At 36.4% G+C, this 22,075-nt stretch overlaps 1 protein-coding gene across 1 annotated transcript in view; it reads left to right on the top strand.

The window, feature by feature from the left end:
- GRIP1 (glutamate receptor interacting protein 1) overlaps nt 1–22,075 on the top strand; it is a 364,416-nt gene that overhangs the window by 230,329 nt on the left and 112,012 nt on the right. Inside the window, 5 exon segments of the mRNA XM_079142206.1 lie at nt 21–156; nt 1,567–1,712; nt 9,074–9,157; nt 11,999–12,074; nt 14,159–14,304. Of these exon segments, the coding sequence (XP_078998332.1) occupies nt 21–156; nt 1,567–1,712; nt 9,074–9,157; nt 11,999–12,074; nt 14,159–14,304 (588 nt within the window).

Raw genomic sequence — 22,075 nt, 5'->3', positions numbered from 1 at the left:
CAAACGCTTTTCTTTTACAGAGGAATTCAAGGGCTCCACCGTTGTCGAACTGATGAAGAAGGAAGGCACCACCCTGGGTCTGACAGTGTCCGGAGGAATTGATAAGGATGGCAAGCCAAGAGTGTCTAACCTGCGGCAGGGAGGAATTGCTGCTAGGTACCTGCCTCGGGAGGGAAATGTGGGAAAGGGACGTGGGGTGTAATTAATTCAAAAAGTAAAGCTCTATCAGAAAAGGTCACTAAAAAATAAATGACAGTTGCCATCTGCCAGGCAGCGCGTCCCTGCAGAAGCTCAGCAGGGCTTGTTCAGAAGCTGCTCTCCGGTCCTGCCCGTGGCTTTTCTGGCCCATGCTGAAGTCATTAGGGAGATTTCTTGTGTCATCTCAGGAGCAGCCAGCCTCTCATAAAGTTTTAATTTTAACATGCGTATATGGATCCAGACCTAGATGTGCCACCAAACAGCAGACGAGCTGCAGTGGGAACGAGACATGGATTTTCTCAATTAATGTGAAGCAGATGACCCATGTGATGTGTCCAGGGAAACTGCTACAGGGGGAAAGGGCTAGCCAAGAAGAGTCGGAGGCCCAGCGCCCCATTTCCAAGTAAAAGTTTTGCTTTTCTGCTTTTTCTCCTTGCGAGAATGCCCTTTCCACTAAGATAAAAAGACGGTTTCCGAAGGGCAGAAGGCTTAGAGGAGAAGATCTCACTTTGCCCTTCTTCCAATGAACTGCAAATTACTCTAGCTTTGCCAAAGGCAGAATGTCTTAGCTACTGGGCCAGGGTGGGCTTGCTTTATAGACACATTTAAATTTACCTCAGCAAGAGGACATGGGATTATTGAGCTTTATTAAAAGTGAGATCAATGGTTCTTAAATCCTGGACACCAGTGTTCTTGTCCACTTAATTCCAAGTTAAAGTTTGGAGTTCTTATCTTATAAAGTGTCATCTGAAATAGTGACTACTTTTGATAGTCAACCCACATATGCAGTTTATAAGCTCAATCTAGCTGATTGCTCCCTCATGCAAAGGTATTATGCATCGGAGAGGCTGACAGGAACAGGAGGACTTAACCCTTCTTTAAGAGACTTTTAAGAGACTTTCTTGGGCCCTGGACAAACTCCCCAGTGAAGCCATTGTAACCTGTGAAATGTCCAAAAGGCAGGCAGCAAAAATGAGAGAGACTAAAAAAGAAAAAAAAAAAAAAACGGAAGTATCTGGGATCTGGATCCATTTCCAGAGAACTAGCCCTTAAGGGGCTGAGCAACTAAAAAATTAAATAAATAAAATTGTTTTATGGTGCTTTTAAAAATGGAAAAGGTTAGAGGAAAATCATAAATAGCAACATACCCGGAGAAGATCTTCTAAAGTGTGACAGACAGCTGAGAAGACAGAACCCACTGACACTGTGCTATACTCCTTTTCTCAGGGGCCAGTCACATCCTGGGCAGTAGGGACTTCACTATGCCACCTTCTAAACTTGCTTATTCATGAGGGGAAAGTGGAAAATGGATCCAGTCTGGCCTGTGGAGAGGATGGGCCTGCTGAATTAACACTGTCTATTTTGCAGAAGTGACCAGCTGGATGTGGGTGACTACATCAAAGCTGTGAACGGGATCAACCTGGCCAAATTCCGCCACGATGAGATCATCAGCTTGCTGAAGAATGTTGGGGAGAGAGTGGTTCTTGAAGTGGAGTATGAGCTTCCACCTGTGTGTGAGTAATCACAATCTGGGGCAGAATAACGGTACCACATGGCTTCCTAACAGGCCTGGCTTCTGTTGTTCCCTTTCGTCACCAGTGTCTCATTACAGCAAGGTCAATGCAGAATGTCTTGATATTTTTTAAGTTTTTGATTTGAGAAATATATAGCCTCATCTGGAAAACTAAAAAGAGAATAAGAAACAATGAAATTACCTAGGGTCCATGTTCTATTAAGATGATGTGGTCTGTGTACACTTTTGCCACTCAAGGTATTTTAATAAACAATATGACCGTAGAAACGAAATGATGTACCCCATTTGTGTACAATGAATCAAAATGCAGTCTATAAAAATTTTTTTAAAGAATAAATAATAAAAAATAAACAGTATATATACATAAATATACTCTGTTCATTAAGTACTAAGTTTTGCACTTAGATTTAGGGTAAGCATGTTTAGCATGTTTTATATTGACTCTTATATAGATATGTTTATGTCTGAAACAAAAATAACTTCAGATCCCATTATTATCAAATAATAATAATGGTAATAACAAGAGCAGCTAACACATTTTGAACACTTACTAAATGCTGAAATCATAAGAAAGTTGACTCACACTGATTTACATAATCCTCATCAGAAACAGGGTCAACAGCAGAGGTGAACTTTAATTTATCAAATAATCAAGTTCAAATCCCAACTTACCCTTTTACCAAAGACTCACTTTAAGAAAGTTACTTAAACTTTTTATGTCTCAGTTTCCACATCCTTAAAATGGAGACAATATTAATTTCTCCTCATAGATTTGTTAAGAGGAGTGACTAAGTTAATATTTATAAAACACTCAGAATAGTGTTTGGTGCTATAAAAGTTTTTAATAAATAGTAGATCAATCAATCAACACTGCAAGGTAGTCATTATTGCTCTTTTGCTCACTTTACAGAGGCCTACGAATCTTTCCCAAATTAGTAATCCTAGTCTGCAAAGTCCATGTTTGAACCCAGGCTGCCAGATTTCAAAGCCCATGTGCTTATTCATTTAAGGTGTACCCTGTGCTATGTATTACTGCTGCTCTGCATTTAATCTGTGCTATTTTAGAACCACCTCTCTGATTATTAGTTATTCACAGGTTGCTATCCTTGAAATCTCTTTGTTCTCTCCTACTGGTAAGAACACAGATTAAATATTAGGAGTTGGTAATAATTCATTTTCAGTAATGATTTATATTCCAGCCACTGCTACACTCTAGGAGCTTGGGGTACATCAGTGGGATTGACATTATAGCAGGGGAAGACAGATAATAAAACAAAACCATAATAAATAAGTAAATTATATAGTATGGGTCATGAGTGCTATGAAATCAGAGCAAGAAAGTGATTAGGAGTCATGGAATTGGGGTGGAATTACAATTTTAAATTTGGTGGTCAAGGAACAGCCACTGAGAAGATGACATTTGTTCATGACATGAGGGAGGGGAGGGGAGTGGCCATATCAATTTCTGGAGGAAGAGAGTTCCAGGAAAAAGGAACAGCTAGTGCCAAGACCAAAAGGCAGGAATTTGCCTGGGTTATTCCAGAAACATAAAGAAAGGTAGTGTTGCTGGAGCAGAATACTCAGGAAGAGGATTAAGAGATGAGATTAAAAATGTAACGTGGGAGGTGTCCTCGGAGACTACTGGAAAGACCTTCAGTTTTTCTCCAAATGATGCAGGAAGCCACTGTATGATTTGAACAGAGAAAAACACGATCTGATGTGTTTTTGAAGGCTCTTTCTGACTGCTGTGTTGAGAATAGACTTCAGATATAGGGCAAGAACAGAAGCTGAGGCTATTGTACTGATCCAGTGGAATAATGGTGAATGGAGATGGTGAGAAGCAGTCAGATTCTAAATCGGTCTTGAAGACAGAGCCAACAGACTTCCTAATGGCCTTAAGGTGGGCTGTGCAGAAATGAAAGAGTCAAGGGTAGCCCCAAGGTTTTGAGTCTGAGCAACTGGAAGGATGGAGTTGCCATTTAACTGGGGTGGGGAATAATGTGGGAAGAGATGACCTGGGGGGAGATCAGGAGGCCATTGTTTGATATTTGAGATGTGTATTTAATATGCACAAGGAAATGTCAAGAAAAGAGTTGCAGATAAGGTTTGGAATTGGGGAGTAAGATCTGGACTAGAAATGTGAATTGAGCATGATGGAAGTAGAAATGATGTTTGAAGCTTGGGGACCGAATTAAGAGCACTTGGAATATGTACACAGTCAGTCACAAGTACCTATTCTTAACATAAAATGTAACAGTACTCATTTTATCACGAAATCAATTTAAGTTTATGTTAAAAAAATATGGCTAGATTTTTTTCACTTTAAGCAAGAGAAAGATAGTAAAATAGAGTATGAAGGTATGGACTGGTTCACTAATTAAATGTCTGCCTTGTCCACTTCTAGCTTTGTGAACTCCGGATGTGTGATTTAAGTTCTCTAAGTCTTAGGTTTCACACTTATTAAGTGGCTTTGATTCTTGTAGGATGTGTGTTAAGGAGCACAGGCTATCATCACATAATCATTATTTAGACTATTATCACACACTTGGTAAGTAATTGATAATATTAACCATCATCATTATTATTATTAGTTATTATTATTCTTTCACTGAAAGTACTGTGGTTTTTCTCTTCTGTATTTATTACAATATTATAGTTATACACAGTCATTGGGTTCATTTTAACAAAATTATGCATGCACAGAATTTGATTTACTCCATTTTAGTTCCCCATGATTCCGTTTTCCTCCCTTCCATCTCCCTCCTTGTTATCTTGAATGTTATGACAGTCAGTGTACTTGGAAATCACCATCTCACACCATTGCTGAGGAGTTAAGAGAGCCAGATATCTAGAGCCAACGCTACTTGAATATGAATTTGCATCACATTGGGTATATAAACATCACTCAACCATTACCTCTTCCTAAAGGTGCTGTTAGTATAGCTTTCAGGGCATGGCCCATAGTGGAGATGGCCCAGTATTTTGGGTGATTCTGAGCTGGGTATTTGGGGAAAGACTGAAAGGAAACGGTACAAGTCAAGTTGAAAAAGGAACAGCATTCCATGCAGAGGTGCAGCAAGCGGGTGAGACAATATAGCCCAGTGTGCAGGGTAAACCATGAACAGATAGGATTTGTTAGAGCACAAAGGGAATAGCAGAGAGGCCAGGGATAGGGAAGAGGTCAGAGAAGTCAACAAAAGACAAACAAAGAGAGCCTTTTACACCATATTGGTAAAAGTTGGATGGCATCAAGAGGGCCGTGAGGAGTCATTAAAGGTCTTTAAAACTGCCTCATTAGATTGGGACTTTTAGGTTTATCAATTTGGAGGCCAACTGAAGTGTAGATCAGAAGCTATAAGCCTGAAGTCTTCTATAGTTTTCCAAAGGAGAGGTGATCTCCTAAATCAATATTGCATCCTTAGAGTTAAAGAAGAAAGGATGGATGTCAGAAATGTATTGGAATAAAAGCCTGTCATAACCCAGTGATTATACCAGCTTTATCTGCCTCACATAATAAAACTGATGGAAAAAAAAGGAATTTTTAAACACAAAAATGTGAATTTTTATGCTAGAAATCAGATAGAAGAGGTCTATTCTCTGAGGATGATCTGTGTCTCTTTTTATTATGTTTGGAGAAATTAATAAGATCTTTGAGTTCAGAAAGGTCGGAGGGATTAGCAAGCCTCCACTCTACTTAGCTAAGACTGCTAGAGCAAAACAGACCACCACAGCTGAGGCCCTGAGAGGAGAACTGACGCTGAGAGATAAGCCGCCCAAGGCCAAAGCCAAAGCCAGTAACTCTCTGCAGATCACAGCAATTTGAGGTTCAGCCAACCCCAGAGCTTAGAAAGAGCTGGAGAAAGGATGTGTGCGTCGATGATCTTGATAGAGGAAAGATTGAAGTTTGACCTTGGGCAAGCCACTTATCTTTTCTGAGATTCAGTTTCTTTACAAAAATAAAATGATTGGTCTACATGAGTTTTATATTTCTTTTTAACTTTCAAATTATATGATGCTTTGAAACCATATTTCAGGAGAATATGACCCAGCAGTTTCTCAGATAATTATACATTAAAACTCAGACCAGGTTAGTGCCTTCAAACTTCATGTCACATAACCCCTACAGAACTTTGAAATATTAATTCTCATCTCACCTAGAATTCTTTATCATAAGCTTACATAGTTGGAAAGAGTGTAATTTCTAGCAAGTTGCTTATTTAAATACTGTTTCCATTTAAACCTTGGAGCTACAGATTTATTTATTTAATATCAATGTCTATAACATAATCTGATTGGCAGAGGCACTCCTCATGGTTAAACCATTGACTGAGTCAGACTAGCTTTTTATGAAAAGGAGTCTTTTCTTAATTCAGCTAAAGGTGTTAAAACATGTCACTGGACAGCCTTTTCCTCAATTCTAATACCGATGGACAGCAGATTGATGATGGTGGTGGTGGCGATAGGGAGCAGGAAGGGGTTGTAGTTCAACATTTCCTTAATGAGATTCATTCTGGGATTAAGTATAAGAGAGCACCACTTCTCAGGAAAGCTCTTCCTGTGGCAGTGGGAAAAGAGGACAAGCCTGGCCACATGAGCACATTTCTAGCCTCTACTAGCATCTCTTAACCTCCCAGTGGTGCAAGTAAGAACCGTGGGCAAGGGTAACATAATAAAGTAGTAAAGTACACAATCCCTTATCTCCTGTTGAGGTGGGGAGGCAGGGAAGGAGTACATAGGTTGGAATGATCTCATCTACCAAAGTAAAAGAACTATATAGAAGCATGTGCATGTTCACATATCAAACAAGCAATACCAAAATAGTGAAGAGCAGTTTTACATTGTGAAATTAGTCTTTACCTGGCCCTCTGATTCTTTGGGTAAGACCTTAATTGCATCTTTGAATACTCATGCACATATGCAAAGTAATGAGTAAAATTCAAGTGACCAATATGAGACACCTTGTCCTAGGCATAAAACTGAATCAATCACCAATAGCCTGTTATGTAAACCAAAACTATGAAGATCAAATCTGTTTCATTAATTACGATAAAATGCAGTCAGCATCCACATTTATATTGTAAATGATGGAGAGCAATAGTGTAGATAGTGTAGATAATCTAAAGCTGTAGATAATCCCAAAAGTCATTATAGTGACTTCAGATTTGATTGTAAGATATTGTGGTCATCAAGATTTAACTAAAGCAATGTTAAAATTCCAATACTTTGCATTCCCAGATCAGACATCCAGTCAACAAGGACAGGTGGTCCAGAATTAGGATTTGGTTGTACATAATTGAAAGATGATTTAATGATTAAATAAAATAATATTTGCAAACCATCTTGCAGATGTCTGGGCACAGAGTAGATGCTATTGGCTATTTCTCCCATATCCTTTGCTTTTCTCACTTACCAGGTGAACAAAAACATGTTCTTAACCAATTTCTTCAAGTGGCTTGTTGGGTCATGGAAATTAAAAAAAAAAAAAAATTGGTTTGAACCCAATTTTGTTTTTCATTTAATTAAAACTATACCTCAACTCTCTCAGTTGTTTGTACTGTTCCTAGTTGATTGGAATAAACCATAATTCCCCTGGTAGCAAGAATATGACATTTAATTAAATCAGCAGTTTACCAAAACATTTGTTCAGCTGCAGGTTTATGTTGTTTTTCAGCAGATCCAAGTTATTTTTGCACTTTATGTCCTAGCCTGTTAATGTGCAGTTTTGTAAATTTAAATGTGTACTTTTCATAAACACTTCTACAGTATTCCTTTGAGGCTTAAGATTTTCTGATAATTAAAAATAATTATAACTAATGCTTAATTAAAATATTAGCTATTTCTATAAATGGCAAGGAAAAAATTTTTTAGCGATGCCTTTAAATTCTGTCTATATATAGATGCTCCTTGACTTATGATGAGTCTATATCCCAATAAACCCATTGCTAAGTTGAAAATGTCAAAAGATGAAACTACTTTTAATTCACCTATCCTGTCAAATTGTATTATTTAGCCTACTCTACCTCTGACATGCTTAGAACATGCTTAGCTTCCATTGGGCAAAATTGGAACACAAAGCCAATTTTATCATAAAGTGATAAAGTTCTCAGTACTTTCTTGAATACTTCCCGGAATGTGAAAAGCAGTTTGCTGCTGTCATTAAATTTGAAACACCGTAAGGAAATCATCACAAGTCAGGGACTGTCTGTTGTTGATAGTTTTTTGTAATAAGCAAATCCTTGAGGATCTAGAAACAATGTAAATGTGTTATTTACAATGAATATGGTATTAGATACCAGTGTACAGATTTTTTAAGTCTAAAACCATCCATTTTTACATATCACAGGATTTTGTCTCCATGCATAAAAATACTCGTATATTTATAATGAAAAAAATATTAATTTGTGAAGTTTTGTTTTCTAAAGGCAGCAAAAGTGCAATATACAACCATAATTACTCACTAGTTTCCTCAAAGTAGTCCTACAGGATATCTAGTGACTGTGCCTTCACATAACTTGCATCTTCACATGTGTGTGTAACATGACTAGAGATCTCAGCTCGGCATTGCAATTTCATTTTGTGAAATGAAAGCAACCAACAGGCAAACAATATAAGCATGGTATTATCAAGTAAAATTAAGTAGATCTTTATTTTCTTAGTAGTAATATTTCAAATGTACTTAGCCTTGTTTTGTTCTCCAAGTTTCACTTGGGTCACTGATGTCTTCATTTAATAGCTATTTACATATCAGAATATCTGTTTGCATCACTCACATCTATTGATAGCAGTCTGAGAGTAATATTTTTTCCTCTGGAACCAGTCACAAAAATAAAAATAAGTGCTGTCCTGATTGGCTAGCAACCCAGCTAAAAAGTAAAATGTGTATGTTAATAATTCTAAAGACATCTCTACTTTTGTCTTACCAACAAATTTAACTTAAAAATAATTGAAGAAAATATTTCATTAATTTTGCAAAAATCATTGTTTTTGCATTTCACAAAAGGGAAACAATTCTACTTGTTGAAGACTGTCTCAATAGAGTTCAAGCAATGTAACTGTTACCCTGTGCAGAAATCATCTACACAGAAAGAGAAAGAGCTATGATTTTGGTTCTTCTTGGATAGTAACTCTTTTATGGAATTTGAATGTCATTAAATAGTAACTCTTTTATGGTATTTGAATGTCATTATAATTACTTTTTCTAACATTTTTGGGAATTGTTGATTTTTATTACTCAAAATGAAAATATTTGCAAAAGGAATATATAATATTTTATGCCAGACTGAAAAATTTGGAAATATTGTTATATTTAAAAACATATTTCCCTCTCTTTCCTATATGCAGCTGTACAAGGATCAAGTGTTATTTTCCGAACAGTGGAGGTCACATTACATAAAGAAGGCAACACCTTTGGTTTTGTAATACGAGGTATGTGGTGATTAGAACCATTGGAAATTCTTGGAGAATATGGCATGATATATTGGAAGCGAACAGGAAAGTCATTCTCAAAAAACTGATGTTTTCATGTTGAAAGTTACTTTGTGATATTTGAACCTACTCTTCCTTAAATAAATAAAACAATGGGAACTAAAGTGGAATCCAAATGATCAGCATTATTTTTGGTCCACTAACAGAACAAACAGCCAGTGCATGTAAACCTTGTCAATACACAGTCATGCTACTTATCTGTCACTTTTCAGCATGTCTTTTGCCTTTCCCTTTTCTATATTACTGAATCCAAAATGTTGATGAGTTGGCTTGACTTCGTTTAATATGTAAGGATTAACCAACTTTGTCTAAATTAATTCCTCTTGAAATACATTTTGTTATTGTAGCTTTTTAAAAACGGATTTAAGATTATCTAATCCCTTGAATACCTGTGTGCATCAGCTCAACTCATCTTATTATGGGATGGCATTGATAATAAAGATTTCAATTGACTCTAACTTGTCTATAAAATTATTAAATCTGAGCTATGATTCTGGATTTTATTATTTTGTTTTTATCATTAGCAATTTCATCTCTATAATACTATATTTATATTAACAACTCTCAATTCCTCATGTGACAATGAGGTTCAATAGAGAACTATATAAGCATCAGGAATTTTTTGACACTATACATTTCTTTTTAAATTTTTTTCAGTTTTCAATGTTTATTTTATTTATTTATATGCGGTGCTGAGTATCAAACCCAGGGCTTCATACATGCCAGGCAAGTGCTCTACCACTGAGCCACAACTCCAGTCCCAACGTTATACATTTCTTGATTTTTTTTTTCCGTTTTTACCTATAACATTCTATACTTCACCAGAGTAAAAAATAAAAATCTATCAAAATTATTAAAACAAATTAACACTAAGCATCTCAATAAATATACATGCATCAAAAATGAAAAGAAATATGTTTGCTTGTATATACTTGTCTTAAGTGCAGAACTTTAAATGTTAGGTCCCCATATGGACCAATCAGTTAGCAAATCAATCAAGCAAATATTTTCTAAGTGTGCATCAATGTTAGCATAGGTATCAGTACAATGGAGTTCTAAGACAAGATCTCTTTCTATAGGGAATTACAGTCCAGTGAATTTAAGACACAAGCTGACAAACTGCCCATGTGTGTCATCTGTTTTTGCAATATAGGTGTGGAGAGGAAGTGTTCTTGAATCACATGCATACAAATCTTATTATTGAAAGGATGAAGCAAAAAATACTGGTGGTGCATGTGTACATCACTAGTTACTGGGTCACTAATCAATAACAAATCAAATTGCCAATGAACGAGCCAAACCAATAGCAATTTATCATTAAGAAATAAGAATAGAAGGGCTGGGGATATAGCTCAGTTGGTAGAGTGCTTTCCTCGCAAGCACAAGGCCCTAGAGAGAGAGAGAGAGAGAGAGAGAGAGAGAGAGAGAGAGAGAGAGAGAGAGAGAGAGAGAGAGAAAGAAAGAAGATAAGAAAGAAAGAAAGAAAGAGAAAGAAGAAAGAAAGAAGAAAGAAAGAAGAAAGAAAGAAAGAAAGAAAGAAAGAAAGAAAGAAAGAAAGAAAGAAAGAAAGAAAGAAAGAAAGAAAGAAAAGAAGCAATTGGATTCTATGACCACCTGAAGAAAACAAATGATTAATGTTACCAGAATGTCCTTTCCACAGTTTTCAGGAATTTCATATATCTGTATGTATTGCACAGGATTTTTATAACATGAGCCTACAAAATTGGCTGGTGCATGGGTAACAATAAATGAAGGTGCATGCCTGTAATTCCAGTTGCTCTGGAGCTGAGACAGGAGGATTGCTAGTTCAAAGCTAGCCTCAGCAATGGAGAGGCACCAAGGAACTCATTGAGACCCTATCTCTAAATAAAATTCAAAATAGGGCTGGGGATGTGGCCCATTGGTCAAATGCCCATGAGTTCAATCCCCAGGACCAAAAAAAAAAAAAAAAAAAAAAAAAAAAGAATAATTAAATATTGCCTAGATTTGTGTGAACATTAGACTGCTTGGTATTATTCTGATTTTAGTGATAATAAACAATTTTAGTTGATAAGCACAGTAATTTAGTAGGCTTTAATAACTTTGTTAATACATTGGTCAAAAATAAAAGTTCACAGAATTTTGTTTAATTTCTCAATGTGAATCAAAGAAGGACTTACACTTTTGGATCCGTTTGAGGTCCATCTCTAGAAGGTTTTCCCAGCTCAACAGGTGGCCACCATCCATCCCTTAAGAATCATTGGTTAATCAGAATGAAAAGGGACAGTGGGTAAATATTAGCATTACTGTTGAGACATTTTCGCATAGATGGAATTTGAATTAATTTGAGATCAAGGGAGAATACCAGGAAAATCAGGAAATGGGACTGTTATTACAGAAGGAGCATGTCCATTTAGTGCTGAGAATTTCTTCAAAACCTGCTGGAATAGAACTTTGGCTGTTAAAATAAGCTTTTAGGTGGTGAACGGACTTACATTTCTAATTAATATAAGTGACCGATTCTAAAATTTTGACTCTCTAAACAATAGAACTTGTACCCATAGAAAGAAGAGTAATGCTGTGGCCTGAAGGTAGGAGAGTTCGATTTCCATTCATTGCACACATTCCATAAAATGAGCAAGACCTTTAAGGTCATTATTATATGTGACAAGGCAAGTTTTGCAAGTTTTCCTTCCTACATCAACAAATGTACTGCAGTTTCTCAGCTGGCATTTTGTAAGTGAGGTTTTTTTAATGGCAACGATGAACGTATTTTAAAGCTGTATTCCTTTTCTTTGCTAGGGGGAGCCCATGATGATAGGAATAAATCTCGCCCGGTTGTGATAACATGTGTTCGTCCTGGAGGGCCTGCTGACAGGTAAACTTCATCTTTCTGTGTTACTATCCAAAATAGATTAAATAGAGCTGGTGACTTTGGCATAGAATGTGATTTATAAATTTTATAGCAAAAGATAGATATTAAGTAAATATGTTAGGATGTGAAAACTAAAAGAATTGGAGCAGTAATATCAGAAAAAAATAATGTTTGTCTCCAGATCTAACACTTAGTGCACTTTGTCACTGGCAATAACTTGGTTCCAAGTCAATTTCTTCCACTGTGGATGTAGACAATAATACCTGCCTTTCAGGTCTGTTCACTTTTATCAAAGGTCTGAGATGCATGGTGTCATTGGGGGGCTTTCCTACAGGAGGCACTTAGGAAAGGCAGCTGGCCTCTCAACTGCTAACCTCCTGACCTAGTAGCACGGGTCATGGTGATCTGATTCTTGCAAATTTCATCATCCTTATCACTGTTAGTATTCCTGCTAAATGACAATGCATATCAGAATGGAAGTGACTTTCAGCAAAACACAAGGAATTTTGCCAAATCTCTAAAGAGTTTTTACTTCCTTCCATTTCTTTTCCTTGAGAATTTGAATATGTGAAAGACAAGTGCCTCCAGCCCTCATTTCATAAGCCTTGTTGGGACCCAGGTAAGCTCACAGTTTAGGTGTCTCTGGATATACTTATCTCTGTGTTACCTTCCTTCTGCGAAAGTCAACTCCATAATGATGGAGGAACACACTCCTGCCAAGAGATATCATTGCAGGAGAGGAGGAAAATCTTGTTTCAGACCAGGACAGATTTCAAACCTTTTTAAGAAATAGAAATGATAATAATAAATACTATTTATTAAACATACACTGTGTGTCAGGAACTGTGCTAACTCCTTGGCCAACCTTGTCATACTTTAGCCTGACAACCACCTTGTGAATGAGCTATTTTTACAGTACGTCTGATGGCCAAATGGAGGCCCAGATGGTTAAGTCACATGCCAGCTATTAAGAGGAAGAACCAGAATACAAATTCGGGTTTGTTTTCCTCAAAGCTTATGCTGTTAGCTCACTTTTAAGAAAGATGATGTTTCATATAGAGTAAGAGAGTAGGGATGCACAGTGCTAGAGTATATTTGCCTTTGCAAAGGATAGCACAAAGTTAAAATCTCCAGGAAAATTTTGCCTTTTCCCTTCTTGGGCTTCTCTTAGGAATTATTCTTCCTGATGAAAATAGACATATGTCCATTTCTTATCAACATTTAGGGTCAGAGTTAACAGGAATGTCAGAAACAGACCATAAATTTATAAGCAATGCATTATCAAATTAACTTAGGACTCAAGAAAATCCAAGTGTTAAAAGCTTAAGAGTCAGAATACTTAGATTGAAAGATGTCTAAAAGATCTTTTGTATCCTTTCAAATCCTAAACTTGTAACCCTGCCATTTGATTTTCTCATCTCAGACCACACCCCCAGCCCCCAAGGCAGGGAGGCTATAATCCTGAAGGTACCCTGGCTCCGCCTCTATGGGTGTCAATAACATCCTGATGTCATCTCCCAATACCTGGTCACAGCAGGGAAAATACAATTTGTCTGCTTCTTCCCAGATATGTGAGACTGAATCCATTTATTGATTGCCAAACAGCCTTTATAAATCATTAGGGAAATTTCCAGACTAGTGCAATTTCTCACCAGCACTCCCCATTCCACTTGGGTTCACTGGTAATAAATTGAATGAAATTAAGAAGGCTTTTCTGCTCACCTGACTTTGGGAAAATAGGTGGATGCTGTTTCCTGGGCACCAATAAATCAATTTTAGACTTTCAGGCAAAAGCCTAGAAAAGAGAAAATGTGCCTTTCTTACTTTTGTACTCCAGGAGTTAACTATGGGTAACTAGGTTGTCTGCTAATGTGTAGTTATCTTCTCCTTACTGACTTTTGTATTATAGCAATTTTCTGTGCAGGGCTGCCTCTTTATACCCTTACTGTCATACCTGATGCTTACAAAGAGTGCAAATGGGACAGATGGAAGCACGTGTGTGAAAGAATGACTTTGACTAAGTAACTATTAATACCAAGCCCCACCGTGATACATTAATCAAGACTGTTCATTTCTTCTCCCTTTAGAGAGGGCACCATCAGACCTGGAGACAGGTTGCTCAGTGTGGATGGAATTCGGCTTCTTGGAACCACACATGCTGAAGCCATGAGTATTCTTAAACAATGTGGACAAGAAGCAACGCTGCTGATAGAATATGATGTCTCAGTAATGGGTATGTTGGAGTCCCGAGTGTGTGCTCTTTTAAGCTCTAGGTCATGCCACTGTCCATCTCTGAAAAACCACTTTAGACAAGTGCATGTTTTTCTGCCTTCCTGTAGCAGACAGAATTGCATTGATACCATATCACTGTATTCTGAGTTCAGGAAGAGGTGACTAGTACTTTTCAATGGTGTAGGGTTCTCATGTTCCATCATAAGGTCTTGTTCTATGAGTGTCTCATCCAGCAATCAGCCCTTCTGTATGGATGGCTCCTTGGTGGCAAAGTATTTTTCCCCTCCAAAATCACAAAAATAGTTTTATTAACTGAAGGACTGCTACTTTTGCTTTTACTGTATGGAGACTGGCATCAGTAGGAGATTCCTTTCCTTCTTGTAACTTTATAATCTAAAACCAGCTAATCAGAATTAATAGAAATGATCATTTACTTCATCACCAGACTCAAGGACAAGAGAAAGGAAGAGGACATATAGCAATATGGATTAAAATTAAGTGCAATATTTTTTCTTTAAAAGGGGATTCTAGGGGCTGGGGTTGTGGCTCAGTGGTAGAGCACTTGCCTGGCATGCATGAGGCCCTGGGTTTGATGCTCAACACCACATATAAATAAATAAATAAATAAATAAGGTCCATTGACAACTAAAAAAATATTTAAAAGACAATGGGGAATTCTTATAGAAAGTAATTATTCCTATACTCATACAAAATTAGCAAGATGTTCTTATTGGGTTTTTAAATGTTTGGAGTCAAAGTTTTATATATGTTGAATGAGGCAGAAAAATTATGAAACAATGGATTGGACCTGGAAATTGAAACTTAAATCAATTTGTCATAAGTACTTACAATTATCAGACCTGACTGTGACCTGGCATTGCCAGCCAATTTTATGCTGATAAATTATAGCAAAGAAAAAAACTAATTCAATAACTGTTAACTCCTTTATTTTCTACTCTATGTGATTCATATATAACAATGTCTTTTGAGAGTATTCATAATCTATTTGCTGACCTATAATGTCTTAGAGAAGTATGAGCTTTTCTAACAAGCTTTAGATATGAGACTTAAGGAGCTTTTAACTTGGTAAATGGTGTGATATGGTCTTAACACAAAATGTTCACAAATGAATGTTTCCTCTTTACTTTCCTACCTTCCTTTGTCTTCTCTCTTTTCTTTTCTCCCTCTTTTGTACTTTCTCTATATCTTTTGTTATATAGCATTTGAATTAGATTTTAGTAGATGATTTTACTTTTGTTTTCAATTCCTCTGATTTCCAGTTTTTGATTGAACCATGTCATTTGACTTTCCTATGCTTTCTTTGCCAACTGGGGACTAGCAATGCCTATTTGCTAGGACAATTGTGAAGATAAAATATTTTAAATGATGACAAATGAATTATTAACATTAAAATATCAAGCAGATGTTGGATATACTTAACTCATTCCTTCAGTCTCAAACATTTATTGAGTTAAATGACAGGTATCAGGAATGCACAATACACAAAACTGACCTGGTCCTTACCCTTATGAGGACCACCAATGTAGGAAGAACAGCAAACTAGAATATTGCCAAAAAAATGAGCACTCATGAGGGGTAATTATTACGAAGAGTATGGGCAGGATTCTGTACTAGGGAATAAGGGCAGGTACAGGTAAGGATTGGCAGGTGCTTTAAATACAGTAACAGCCTAAAAGTGAGAGGTTTAGAAGGAACCAGATCCCTTACTGAAGACAACAAATATCTGAAAGCCCCGAGCATTATAATTCAGAGAAAAGAACTTCCCCTCTGGGATGGATACCATTTCCAAGGAGTCTGAGTTCATGGGTCAGCATTGCCAGGGTTATCTTCCTTCTTTCCAACTCACATTCACACTCCAAATGACACCTGGAAATCTTCACAGCCCAGCGTTTCCAATTGGCCCACTTCGTGTAAGGGTAGGAAGGAAACTCCTTGAGTTCCTCAAGGTTGTTGGATATAAGATCAGTATACAAAAATTAGTTGCTTTTCTATGTAACAGCCAAAAACAGAAAGTAAATTGTTAAGATACATTCATGATAGCAATAAAATCATAAGCTTTCTATAAGAAATAGATCTAATCAAAGTTGTATGAACCCATTATAGATAAAGATACACATACACATATTCATATACATAAAAGAAAACTTAAGTACATGAAACTCAAGATCTTATTTTTTCGAAGGGAAGTGTTAGTATCTAAAAGATTTAATTTCTCTCAAATCTATCAATAGATTTGATTTTATTCAAAATCTCAAAAAAATGACCTTTGGAGTTATAAGAATAAGCTGTTTCTAAGATGGTAGAATGAATGGGACATAACTTTCCTATGTTCATATACAAATACATGACCAGTGTAACTCCATATCACATACAACCACAAGAATGGGAAAATGAACATAGTCCTAAAACCCAATGGCATCTTCTACTTGAATGTTGCAGAACAAACTAGGTGAAATTATATGCCCTCTTCTAGATTTCTGTACATCTAATTCTTGAAAAAAAATTTCCCTAAAACAACCCAATGAAGTTTTTTGGAACATTATATTTTGTATCTCCCAAAATTGGCATTTATTTTACATTCAGTAGTTAAGGTTAGTTTTGTAACATACATCTTCACATCTTCACCAGTATTTGATATTCTGTGTCTACTTCATTCTAACCATTCTGATGGACATGTAGTGGTATCTGATGAATAGCAATATGGAACAACTTTTCATTTGCCAGTGGGACATGCTTATTGCTTTGATTTACTTTTAATACTTTCATTTATTTAGATACTATTACAAGGACACAAATTATCTCCTGGGAAGAATATACGTGTGTGCATGCATGTGTGTGCATGCAACATAATCAATATCTCAACCCTGGAATTAGATATATTTTAAAATAAATCTCAGGTCATAAATTTTAGCAAGTCCAGTGATGTGTTTAAGAAAGCTATTGAAACTATTAATCTTATTAACTAAAGTTGAATTTAGTCTGATAACATTTTAAGAAAATAAAGAAATATGTCGGAAGAATAAGTTGGAAGTAAACTTAATAGTTGAATTTTGAATATATTAAGTGTAAATTCTTGCTAGAAAGAATATTTTGGAAATTATGCGTTTGGATCATTTTATTTCCTAAATATTCATTAGGATACTTATTTTGCTTAAACCTTTGCTGAAAATATTTCCAAAATATGCTTCTGAGAATGTACGTTCAGTTAGATACTTAAGTCTTCGGTGTAGTAACACAACGGTTATCTCAGTAACATTTTCTGAATGTCAGTCCCTAGGCCAGTGTTACAGTATCAAGAGATGTAGAAGACGATATCAAATCTGTACTGACTGGTAACTTGCTCTGAATCTAAAAAATTACGTGATTATCTAATAATTTGTTTTTCTTTCACAACTTTCTATGAAAGTCATAGAAAGCTTTCAGTAAAAATGGAATTCTTGTTAGCTGTATTAAACAAAGCTCCCTGTTGTGTGATTTAAATGATCTTTCTTACCAAGAACCAGTTAATGTAAATAGTGATCTTAGTAGATTTTGAATATAAACAGCAAATTACTGTAATTGATAATAAAGATGGACAGGTTGCTGTTTCTCCCAAATGTCCAGAGCTTTCCAACGCTGTGGTGCCCAATGTCTATTATTACCATGTGTGGTCCTTTCAAAAATGAGCTTATACATTTGTAGGCCCAGGTTAAAGCTACCTCTTCGTTGGTTCTACTGTTATTGGATCACTCACTCTCTCATTTTCTGTCCCTTCTGAGAGGGAAAGGATTGCTCTGTGCAGCGCTTTCTTGGCACCTCTTAAGGAAATTGACATTTTGCTTTGTGTTAGTTGTCTGTGTGTTTCTATTGTGTCACTAGGTTCCCCAGATCCTGTGGGAACACTAACCAAATCATCTTTATTTCCTTATTTCCATAACACCTCACATGGAGCCTTCAGTCACACACAGAAGGCACTCAACGGTAATTGTGGATTGGACCATGTGTTCACCTATAAATTAGCAATCCTTACATCCAGTCATCATTAAGTGGGTGTGTGTAGAATGTGGCAAAACATTAATGATTTTGTTATATGTTCAAAGAGCAGTTACTTCATGATTTGTGATTTCATCTTACATTGCAGAATGACATCACAAATCCTAAAATCACAACACCTCTGAATCTACCTATCATGTGTTTCTGAATTCCTGAAAGTCTCTGACTCTCCCTTTAACTGTCACTTTCTCTACTCATCTTTGAACATTTCTTTATGTTCACTTTGGTGATACCAGCAAGCAAAACCAAAGAGGATACTAAAAAAAAAAAAAAAAAAAAACTTTAGCCCCTCTTTTTTTTATTCATTTGTTTGTTCTTTTTTCTTTTAGCCTTTCTTTAAAAATGCCCCAGAGTGGCTGGGCACAGTAGCACACACCTGTAATCCCAGTGGCTCTGGAGGCTAAGGCAGTAGGATCAGAAGTTCAAAGCCAGCCTCAGCAACAGTGAGGCTTTGGAGACCCTGTCTCTAAATAAAATACAAAATAGGGCTGAGGATGTGACTCAGTGGTCATGTGCCCCTGAGTTCAATCCCTGATACCCCCCAAAAACCAAAAAATGCTCCAGAGTTGGCTGGGGTTGTAGCTCAGTGGTAGAGTGCTTGCCTGGCACATGTGTTCCATCCTCAGCACCACATAAAAATAAATAAGTAAAATAAAGTTATTGTGGCCATCTACAACTGAAAAAAATATATATTTAAAGAAATACCCCAGAGTTTTGACATCTTTCTCCCATTATGTAGACAGTCCTTCCTTATGCATTCAATTCTGAGCAAATATAAAATAGTCATTTCCAAGTTATTGTTGTATCAAGGATGGATTTAGATGTGACGAGTCTTCAAAAGATATGATTAACTCTGTTGCAATAAAAAATATAGGTCTATTGGCATCGCCACAACTGGATCTAGGCTATGATTTGCATTTTACTTTTTTGGAAAGATCAAGCTCACGATCAAGATCAAGATATGAAACTTCCACTAGTGAATTTTCAGTACCAAGTCCCAAAAGTAAATTAGCACTTTTTGTATTTTCTTCATTGATTTCTTTTAAATGATCTCAATGAATGCAAAAGGAGTTTTCAAGGCCTGCTGAAGTGTTTATAACCTAACACGTGCTTCCTGTGGGTCACCAGCACAACTTTCTCTTCTTCCTAGAAAATATCATAAATGGAAGACACGAGAGTTCAACATAAAAGTGTATAGTTTTTAAGTGACAATAGTATTTTATTATTTAGAATACTATTTTTCTAAGATGTTCTACTTATTCTCCTTTTTTATCTAAAAAAATGAATTTTTGCACAATACACTTTATTCTCACTACCTCATTCCTTTTTACATATACAAACTCAGAACCACTTGTCATATATGAGTGAGGAATTTCCCTAAATTAGAATACAGTATACTTTTTATTTCTTACTTGTACTTTGCTAGTTTAGAATAGGGCATGCTTTAATTTACTTTTGATTTACAGTACAACACACAAAGGAAAAAGTGCTGAAATCTTATTTATACCACTTGTTAAATTTCCCCTTGTGTATTCTCCATTCCGGTCAGGAAATAGAACATAATTATTATCACTGGAAGTCCCACTATGTCTTCTCCCAATTGCTACCCGCTCCCTTCCCCAAATGTAACCTTTATTTTGACTGCCTAAACCAGAAATTCATTTTGCTGAGCTTTGATCTATGTGTAAACAGAATCAAATGGCAGATTTCTTTGCTGTCTGGCTTCTTTTACCCAACATTATATTTGTAAGATGCATTCATATTATTGCTGATAATCATAGTCCATTACTATTATTGTACAGTATTGTATTGTATATCTCAATTTGAATATTTCCTTGTTGGTGATCATTTGAATATTGCCCAGTTTGAGATTTCCATAATGTTATTATAAGCATTCTAATATATGTCCTCTGGTAAACATATGTATGCACTTCTATCAGGCCATACCTAGGAGAGGAATTTCTAGACTGTGATAACATTCCTTTACAAACACCCAAGGCAAGTCAACTTATAATAAAGAGAAAAGGCTTATTTTGGCTCACAGTTTAGAGCTCCAGTCATGATCAGTTGGCCTCATTGCTCCTGGACGTACGGCAAGACAGCACATCATGGTGGAGAGTGCATGGTGGAGCAAAGCTGCCCACCTTAGGACCAGGATGTGAAACAAGAGAGGAAGAGACCAGGGCCCCACATCCCTTTCAGGGTATACCAACAGTGACCAGATAGCCGCCTACTAGACTCCATCTCTTAAAGTCTCTGCCATCTCCCAGTAGCACCAAACTGGGAACTAAGCCTTTAGTGGGCTTTTAGGATTTTTCCAGATCCAAACCATAATATAGACCATAAGTCACATGCATGCTTAGCTTTGTTAGAGACTCAAAGAGAAGTTTTCAAAGTGATTATAGCAGCTGGCATTCCATTAACAGTTTTGCTTCCTCTACACCCTCACCAGCACTTGGTATGGTCAGTCTTTTTCACTTTAATCATTCTGATGAGTGTGTGGTGGTAGTTCCTTATGGTTTTAATGTATGTTTACCAGATGGATAAGTATATTGAACACCTTTTCAGTATAGGCCATATTCTTTATGTCTACTCAATTCTTTTGATCCATTTTTTCTATCAGAATCTGTATTGTTGCTATTGGTTAATATGATTTGCATATTGCAAATATGAGCACTTTGTTGGTTACTGTGTGTTACAAACTAACCTTAACTACTGAATGTAAATTAAATGCCAATTATGGGAGATACAAAATATAATGTTCCAAAAAACTTCATTGGGTTGTTTTAGGGAAATTTTTTTCAAGAATTAGATGTGCAGAAATCTAGAAGAGGGTGTATAATTTCACCTAGTTTGTTCTGCAACATTCAAGTAGATGATGCCTTTGGGTTTTAGGACTGTGTTCATTTTCTGTTGCTGTGTAGCAAAATACCTCAAACTTAGTGGCTTAAAACAATGCCCATTTATTATCTCACATTTTTATAGATCAGAAGTCCAGATAGGTTTGGCTAAGTTTACTTAGGATTTCACAAAGCCAAAGTCAAGGTGACAGCAAGCTAAACTCTTACCCAGAGGCTCTAGAAAAGAGTTCACCCCTGAGCTAATACACAGTATTGGCAGAATCAGGTTCTCAGGAGTAGAAGTTCTAAGGTCCTCCTCTCTTTGCTGACTGTCAGTCACAACGACCCACATCTTTTCTCACATGTCCTGCTCCAGCAGGAATAGTGTATTGAGGTTTCCCACATTTTAAATCTCTCTGATTCCCTCTACTACCTTCTTGTTGTACCACTAGCTGGAGAAAGTTCTTTTTTTTTTTTTTTTTTTTTTTAAGAAGTTATTTGGTTACATTGTGCCTACCCAGACAATTGTCCTTTTTTAAAGATCAGTTGTGCCATATAACATGATACACTCATCAGTGATACAGCATCTTATTGACAGGATCTGGGGTTAGGGTGCAGAATCTTTGGGGAGTGAATTCAGAAATTCTGTATAAAACTACTTACTGAAGCCAAGAAGATACAGGAGCAGACTAGAAAAAATTCTCAGCTCTTAGAGGTCTAAAACAACTTCATAGAAATGATCAGCTACTCACTCCAGTGCCTAGCAAAGTGTCTGCCATAAACTCTCAGTTACATTTATTGAATGAATGAGTGAGTACCTTTGGAGGTTTCCTTTTATCCTTATATCAATTGCTGCATGTTATATCATCTTTCCCTGAA

The sequence above is a fragment of the Sciurus vulgaris genome (assembly GCF_902686455.1).
Source record: "Sciurus vulgaris genome assembly, chromosome: 5".
NCBI lineage: Eukaryota > Metazoa > Chordata > Mammalia > Rodentia > Sciuridae > Sciurus > Sciurus vulgaris.
This window is presented reverse-complemented; position numbering and strand designations above follow the sequence as displayed.